At 45.5% G+C, this 8,788-nt stretch overlaps 1 protein-coding gene across 1 annotated transcript; it reads left to right on the top strand.

The window, feature by feature from the left end:
* Positions 1 to 3,486: 3,486 nt before the first annotated feature.
* On the top strand, positions 3,487 to 4,434 carry LOC112813899 (olfactory receptor 1f45-like). The gene has a single exon (XM_025859138.2). It carries the CDS (start codon positions 3,487 to 3,489, stop codon positions 4,432 to 4,434), a length of 948 nt encoding a protein of 315 aa, XP_025714923.2.
* The last annotated feature ends 4,354 nt before the right edge of the window (positions 4,435 to 8,788 follow it).

The following is an 8,788-nucleotide window of genomic DNA, read 5'->3' as shown; positions in this document are numbered from 1 at the left end:
TTGAACGCATCTCACCACGCTCCTTCTAGAGAATTCCTCTGTGGTGGAATTGCAGGGTCGGGAGGGGCTCCCTGTGTTTGCCCTCATCTCAGAATTCCCATCCACAGCTTGGGGAATGCCACACTGAAGATGCTCCGTCGGTGGTCAACGACTCAACAAGCAGGTGGAACAGGGCACGTTCACTTCCTGGGCGGGGGAGGAGAGAGGCGGGGCAGCAGGCACAGGGTCCCAGGGAGGAGGCTCCTCTTCAGGTCCAGAGAACACAGTCCCGGGAGGACAGAGGACACAGCAGCCGCTGTGGGCTGAGCTTCGGAGGAGAAGGAAGGGTCTGGGCTGGGTCTTGAAATCTGCAAAGGGGTCCTAAAGGCAGAGCGCTCGAGGCAGAGGAAAGAGCAAGTCCTTGAGGAAGGGCCAATCTTGGACCATCTGTGTGGCTGGAGGATCGTGACATGAGCAGACACTGGGGAGGTCAGCAGGGGCTAGACTCTGTAAGATTTGTTTTTTGTTTGTTTGGTTTTAGAGTCCACACATAAGTGATACCAGGCAGTGTTTGTCTTTTTCCATCTGGCTTATCTCACTGAGCCCCAGGCCTCAGGGTCCATCTATGTTGCCGCAAATGGCAGGATTTCCTTCTTTTCCATGGCTGAACGATATTCTAATCGTGTATACACCCCATTTTCTTGACAGACACTTGGGTTGTTTCCATACTCGGCTACTGCGAATAACGCAGCGAGGAGCGTGGGATTGCAGATAGCTCTCAGACATTCTGTTTTCATTTCCTTTTTATTTTTTTGAGAATCTCCATATTGTTTTCCATAGTGGCCGCACCAGGCTTTGGAATTACCCTCTGCATATGATGGAGAGAAGGGTGCTAGGTGAAGGCCAAGATCTAGTTAACTTCTGTAAAAAGCTCCTCCTGCCTGCTTCATGAAGATGTTGCTTTAGGGGCTTGAGGTGGAAAACAGAGCCGTGTGGCTATCTGGGGAGAAGAATTCTCTAAGCAGAGGGACAGACAGTGCAAGGGCCCTGAGGCAGGAGCATGCCTGGCTTGTTCAAGGACCATCCGTGACACCAGAACGAGCGCAATGGAGAGTAGGAGGTGAGATCAGAGATGAGGAGGGAAGGATGGAGGGAGGGACAGTTCAAGGTGATGTCCGTTAGGTCGCTTGCAGCTTCAAAGAGGCAAGATTTCCTCTTAACATCAGTACTATTGTTCAAGGTGCTCGAGTCCTCGCTCACCTTCTCCTGAACAAACTCTTTTTTTTTTTTTTGAAGAAACAATTTAAATTGAAAGCAATGTCCTAGCTCTTGTCCTGTCTGAGATTTTTATATATTGGATACCTTTCCACTCGACGAAGCTCTAGCAATGGTTTAATTGCCCTATTTATTTGAAGAGCTTGATTTTATTGATATTTGTCCCACAGAGCTTCACGGATATACTTTGATCAACTCATAGGATTCAATAAATGGATTTCTTTTTCCTCCTGTCATCAAACAACAATTTCATTTTCATGAAATTTAGTCGTGGACCCCCAGATAGTCTCCCAGCCCCCTCACCTGGGGATCGGTACTTATTTTGTTGGATTTCAGGTAGCATCCCACGTTTCTCCATTCCTGCAATATCTCACACTTCTGTCGCAGTCGGTTTCTTTTCACTTATTTTCATGTGTTCAGTTCTTTTTACATATCAAATTGTCATCAGGTTTAATAACCCAACTATTCTTTTCTTGTAAAACAGATAAAGTGTTGACGTCCCTGTTAGAATTGCATTTATTTTTAATTTAATTAATGTAATTTAACTTAATTTATTTGAGAGAGGGAGAGCACAAGCTTGGGGGGGAGGGGCAGAGGGAGAGGGAGAAGCAGACTTCCAGCAGAGCCGGGAGCCCCCACATGGGGTCGGATCCCAGGACCCTGAGATCACGACCTGAACCCAAGTCATATGCCTACGGACTGAACCACCCAGGTGCCCCTAGAATTGCACTTATGAAAGCCAACTCTTACAATCTAAAAACAAACCAAAAAATACACGCTTATTTTCTAAATGCTGACTTCTTTCCCACAATTATTACTGAGAAAAATTTACAAGACCTGACAGGATTTCCAGGCTGTTCTTTGAAGCCTCAGCTCCTCAGTTTATCGATTTGTGTCCAAATACACTTCCGATTTTCTCTATTTCGATCCCCAGCTCTTCAGACACATTGATTTATTACCTCTGTGCTTATTGGACGCGTGGTGGCATATGTAAGGTTTTAAGAGGCATATTTCAAGTGCTCCGTCTTTGTCGTATCTTTTTTGAATCATCCAGCAAAAGCTGAGCCAAGAGACTTGAATGATACCAAATTAAAACATCCGGGAAGTTCTGCGAGTTTTGCCCAAAACTCTGGACTTACATCTGTGAATTTCGCTTTAAAAATAAATTACGGAAACAGCTTTAGTGACGCCGATCATGGTTGAGGTTTTCCTTACTTGAGTAATTTTTCACAATGCTGTTTTCTCTTTCCAGGAAATGGGTTTTGCCACAGACAAATCCACGAGTCTGAATGGCAGTGCTCATGCCCCATCGATATTACGGTTTTGGACGTTTTATTAATTATTCTGTATCTGAAAAGTCTCAGTGACTTTTAACCATACACCAGAGTATTTTAAAAGGCATATTGCTCTCTAATTGCTTTCTGTCTGCTTTACCAACTACTTTGACATAAAACAATTTTTTCCTGGAACTTTTTGTTATTCCAGTGTTCTTCAGTGTGACACTTAATAACGACGTTCTTTTCATCTTTCGTCATTAACTAATAAATTTTCTTTTTTGAGCCCCAAATGGACTAAACATGATTCTCTCAAAGATGGAAGAAACTCTCAAATCCTCGAGTCTTACTTTGGACTCTCCCGAAGGCAGGTTCTGAGTCAAGGACTTGAGTGCAAATCCTATGTTTAAGGGGTAATCCCAGGAGATCCAGTGAGCATTTGGGGAAGGGAGGCATGGATGAGCAGATTCCCACTTGGGGCAGCTGACGGGCGATCCTTCTAGGGATCCCCAAGAGCACACACCTCAGAACTGCCTCACTCAGGAGTGATGACGCCAGGGGAGTCACCCAACAAGGACAGGTCCCCTGCCGGCTGAAAGTCACTCCTGGGGGTGTTAATGCCCAGATTTCCACGTTACCCCGAGTGCAGGCTGAGCTGACCACTGAACCCAGATGACACCCTGGGGCATGGAGGTGTAGGGGGTGAGGTGAGAAATGGTCCACGTGCTTGGCGGCTTCCCCACCATCCGGCAGGTGGGTTGTGGGGAATGAATGGTGTGTCACTGATGGAAAGGATGCAGCAAACAGGTGGGTGGGTGGGGGTCCTGTTGCAGGAGAGGGTGGGAAGAATTGATGAATGACTGAACCAATGAGGGGAGATGAGATCAGGGTGCAGTAGGAGGGCTGGCTGTATCAGGACCCTGGACAACTCTTGGATGTCCTTTCTGATTGATCCAGGATGGCCATGGAAGAGGCAAATGTCACCTCGGTCTCTGAGTTCCTGCTCCTGGGCCTCTCAGAGAACCCCAAGCAACGGCAGCTGCTCTTCATCCTCTTCCTGACTATGTACCTGGTCACGGGACTGGGGAACCTGCTCATCATCCTGGCAATCACCAGTGACCCCCGACTCCACACTCCCATGTACTTCTTCCTGGCTAACCTGGCCTTTGTGGACATTTGCTTCACCTCTACCACCATTCCCAAGACGCTGGCCAACCACGTGTCAGGGTACAAAGGGATCCCTTACGCGGGCTGCCTGACCCAGATGTTCTTCTTCATCTGGTTTGCTGGCGTCGATAGCTTCCTGCTGACTGCCATGGCCTATGACCGCTATGTGGCCATCTGTCACCCTCTGCACTATGCCAGGTCTGTAACACCACAGCTCTGTGGCCTCCTGGTGGCTGCATCCTGGTCTGCAGCCTTCGGGAATGCCCTCACCCACACAGTCTTATTGACTCGCCTCTCCTTCTGCACCCACAACCGCGTGCCCCATTTCTTTTGTGACCTCAGCCCTCTGCTTAAGCTGGCCTGCTCTGACACCTTTCTCAATAGTGCAATGGTGTACACCGTGGGCGCCCTGCCCACTGTCACCACCTTTGTGGGCATCTTGGTCTCCTACACACGCATCTTTGCCACGGTGCTGAGGATCCCCTCCACCAGAGGCAAGCAGAAGGCTTTCTCCACCTGTGGCTCTCATCTGTCTGTGGTGTCCCTGTTCTATGGGACACTCATTGAGGTTTATTTTAGCCCCACGTCCTCCCACACAGCCCAGAAGGATACAGCCGCTGCAGTGATGTACACCGTGGTCACTCCCATGCTGAACCCTTTCATCTACAGCCTACGCAACAGTGACATGAAGGGAGCCTTGGGGGCCCTCGTCAAGAGGAAGCCAGTTTTTATTCAGTGACCATAGCACTGGGATGTTTGAGTGCCCAAATCCAGTGCCCATCTGTTTGAAATGTCCTTGCACAGTCTCAATGTTCCATGTTTCCTTTGTATCGTTCTTGGTTCTCTGTGTATTACTTTATTCTTCGAACAACTATTTCTTGAACATCTTTTATATTGTAGATAGTCTTTGAAGGGCTGAAGTTCCAGCAGGGAACAAACAAAATCCCTGACCTTGTGGCGCTCACACTGCAGCCTGAAAAACACATTGCGGTTAAAAGGAAGTGCTCAGCAACCTAGAGAAACCAGGACACAAGCCCCACTTTGCTTATATTTCAGGTTTAACTGTATAATAAAAAGATGCAAATGCAGAGGCTCAAAATCCTAAGATTTTGCAAACTGAACTCTCTTTCTGTAACAACATAATTCCTCCAAAAGCCTTAGGTTCCATTGCAATGGAACCAGATCCGATGTGCTTTTCTAGCCAGAATTTTTATGTTTATTGATTTTGCAATATTTGTTTCCTTGAAGTACTTACGTTTTGGTCAGTCTCAGTTAATGGTCATCTGAAACAATAGCCTTGGGTAGGAGGCAAGATCCTTATTTATACTGTTTTGAAGAACAGGAAGCTGTTGGCTCTTCTAACCTCATGATGTTTCTGACTTTGAAAACTGGCCAATTCTTGTCTAGGACCATCTCTTTCTTGTGATTCCTTGCTGCCAAGCAGAGAGAAGCAGCCAACTCACAGTGACATCATAGCTCTTTCCAATCACTTCTTGAAACACAGCCTCAGTGAACATATGATCCACCTTCCAGGTTATCACCAATGATGGTATTACCAGATGATGTTCTTTGGCATAACAAGGGTCTCCAGCTTTTCAGCCTGCGACATTTGTGTCCTTACCACCAGACCACTCAGCTCATGGCAACAAAATTTTCATTTTTGTGATGTCAGCATCTCACTTCTGATACGTTTCTGTATTAGTTTCCTGAGGATTCTATAAACACAAAACAAAACCGCAAAGGAGGTGACTTACATAGAAATTTGTTGTCTCATGGTTCTGGAGGCCAGAAGTAGAAAATCAAGGTGTTGGCAGGTGTGTTCCTTCTTAGGCTGTGAGGGAGAATCCATCCCAAGCCTCTCTCCTAGCTGGTGGGAGCTTGTGCTTTGCTGGCCATCCCTTTACTTGCAGATCATGCTTTATCTCTCCGTGGCATCCTCCTTGTGTGCATGTCTACCCCAAATGTTCCTTTTTTAGAAAGACACCAGTTCTCTTGGATTAGGAGCCCACCCAACTCCAGTATGATATCATCATAACTGTTACATCTGCAACAATCCTATTTCTAAATAAGCTCAAATTCAGAAATACTGGGGATTAGGACTTAAGATATGAATTTGGGGAAGGGATGTAATTCAACCCATAACATTTGGTTAAGAAAAAAAAAAAGACTTAAAAGAAATATGGCTTGAGTAAGGTAAAAGTTTATTTTTCTCTCATGTGACAGTAGGTGTTCTAGGTCAGTGGGTGACTCTGCTTTAAATCATTCACCATGTCTTATTTCTGCCCCATTTCCCAGATATTGTTATCACAATATTATTACCAAAACATCTAATCAGAGAGCACAGGGGAGGGGAGGCAATTGCCTGCTTTCAAAGCATCACATACTTCTCCTATCCCACGCCAGGCTACACCTAGCTGCAAGAGAGGCAGGAAATGTGTTCCTGGCCAGTCGTGTTCCCAGGTTCTGATTCTTTTACTACAGAAGAGGGAGAGGGTAGAGTTTTGCAGAGAGCTAGCAGTCCAACTTCCATCCCTCTAGCCACCAGTTACATGAAAGCATGCTTCTGCCCCACTCAGAGAATCCACCTAACACCCCACCGTGAAGACATCTCGTTAATGCAGTCAACTCCGTTCAAAATCTCTGGCTGATACCCAGCCTTCTTCAACATGGTGGAATGTTTCCCCCGACCCAATAATTTGTAAACTAAAAGTCCATTTATCTGGCCCTCCCCTCACTCAACGTACAATGGGAGACCAGCTGCTACTGCACAATAATGATCAAATCTCATGGGGCAGGATTTATTTAAGAATGCCCTACTTGTGAAGTGGAATATGTTTTTTGCCTGGCTGGGGGAGACTCCATTGTCTGTTGTTCACTGTGGTCTCTGGTTTTGCCCCCTGGGGTGTTCTTCCTTGTCATGCCCCCTCTGTGGTCACATGTAGAGTGAACATAGAAGGAAATGCCCTCCTTAGGCACTCTGCAGCCATCATAGATGGATTCTTCTGGTGCAAACTAGTGCAAATGGGTATTGTTTTAAGGCTCAAGCAGGCATAGTCTGGGCTCTTGATTTCAAAGGAATTCTCTAGAACATCTAGGAGGCTATTTGCTTTGAATCAGGAAGCCACACCCAAAGCTCTTTCCCAGAGAGAATTTTTGCATTCCTTGATTTCCTCAGGTCTCTCTATCATGTTAATGGTCGCTACTTGAGGTCATTTGAAACAAAGGTCTTGGGTGGAATGGGGTGCTGGTCTCAGACTACTGATAGTGCTTCTCAGGTTATGAAGGCCTGAGGCCCTTGGGTATTTGTGGGAGTCCCCACAGACATTTCCAGAGCAAGTCAATATTGTGGTGGGACCAGCTCTCCTGGTGCTTATCCTGGGGGCCACGCAGCAAGGCTGTGGGGAGACAGAGAGAGCACAGACCTCAGGCTCTGCAGTGGATGAGGTGTCTAGGGTTTCAGGGGTTCACTCTGTATTGACTAATTTAAAGCATACGAGCATGATGGCCTGGCTGGCTCAGTCAGTGGAGCATGCAACTCTTGATCTCGGGTTGTGAGTTCGAGCCCCATGTTGGGTGCAGAGATTACTAAAAAAATAAACTTAAAAAAATTTTTTTAAATGAAGCATAAGAGCAGGAATTTGGGAGTGGGAAGGGTAAGGTGGGGTCACTCAAGAGGTCAATACCTAGATTATCCAGAGCTTTCTAAAAGGGGAACTTCGTGGTGAGGGCGGCCTAATTCTTTATCTGGTTATTCTGCTAGTAGCCCCATCATACAGATGGCAATCTGTATGGTTTATTCGAGACGGATGAATTATTTGGCCCTGAAAAAGAAGGAACTCTCGCCATTTGGGACAACACGGATGGCCCGTGGGCGTTATGCTAAGTGAAATAAGTCAGGCAGAGAAGGAGGAATACTGTTTGATCTCACTTGTTAAGTGGAATCTAAAACAAAACAAATGAAAAAGGAAAAAATTCCTAGGTTCAGAGGACTGATGGATGGTTGCCAGAGGTGGAGGGTGAGTGATAAGGAAAGTGGATGAAGGTGGTCAGAAGCTACAAACTTCCAGCTATAAATTCAATAAATCATCAGGGTGTAGTTTTCAATGTGGTGACTGTAGTTAACTATATTGTATATTTGAAAGTCGCTGAGAGAGTAGATCTCAGAAATTCTCTTCACAAGAGAAAGGAGAGCATACTTATATGTGTGATAGATGTTAACTGGACTTACTGTGGTCTTTCACAACATATACAAATACTGAATCATTATATTGTACACCTGAAACTAAAAACAAACAAGCAAACACCCACTACAATCTGAGTTAGGACAAGAGTCAGGAGGCTACAGCCTATGGGCCAAATCAGGCCCACCACCTGTTTGGTAAATAAAGTTGGATTGAAATACATTTATTAAAAAAAAATGGACGTATTTTGAAATGGATGCCTCATGCGTAAAAGCTTAGGGTCGGCCACTTACCCTGCAGAAGGCAATGCCCTCCTTACCGCTGTTCCAGAAATCAGGATTGTGGGGTTTCTCCAGCCCTTTGAGGACTCTCAGCTGTGGACTTTTCTATCTCTGTGGGCCAACTCTTGTCCCCCCAAGTCCACATCTTTCCTGTAATACTTTGCACAAATTGGCAAGAAGCCACCAACTCACGATTTCTTGCTCCTTCCGACCACTTCTTCTAGAGATTGGGCTTCATAACCACTTGAACTATCTTCCAAGTTCTCAACGATTATAGTTGCACTTTGGCTTTGACCTAAAGAGGATATCCAGCTTTCTAGCCTGAAATACTGTGTCCTCACAACCCAGCCACTAAGATAATGCCATCTACTGTCATGGCAGCGTCCTACTTCTAAAACAAATTAGTACCTCAAGTTTGCACTAAGATGAGGCCAAAGAAGTTATTTGAATTTTTTTTAATAAAAACAATCCTACAGCATTTATTGTCATCTAGTGATAACATGAGGGTAATCAAAACAATATGAACAAATGTTTTAGAACTATACTCCCAACAAGGGATATCTAAAAAACCAAACTGTGTTGTCTTCTCAACAATGTCTCACTTCATTGGTCATTTCTTTTTTTTTTTTTT

This window comes from Callorhinus ursinus, unplaced genomic scaffold (genome assembly GCF_003265705.2).
Source record: "Callorhinus ursinus isolate GAN/ISIS: 27379988/994484 unplaced genomic scaffold, GSC_fseal_2.0 scaffold1276, whole genome shotgun sequence".
NCBI lineage: Eukaryota > Metazoa > Chordata > Mammalia > Carnivora > Otariidae > Callorhinus > Callorhinus ursinus.
The sequence above is the reverse complement of the archived record's forward strand: the minus strand, read 5'-3'. Positions and strand labels throughout refer to the sequence as shown.

What these genes read in the sequence shown, in the direction of transcription:
- LOC112813899 (XM_025859138.2), top strand. Translation starts at nt 3,487, where the DNA reads ATGGCCATGGAAGAGGCAAATGTCACCTCGGTCTCTGAGTTCCTGCTC.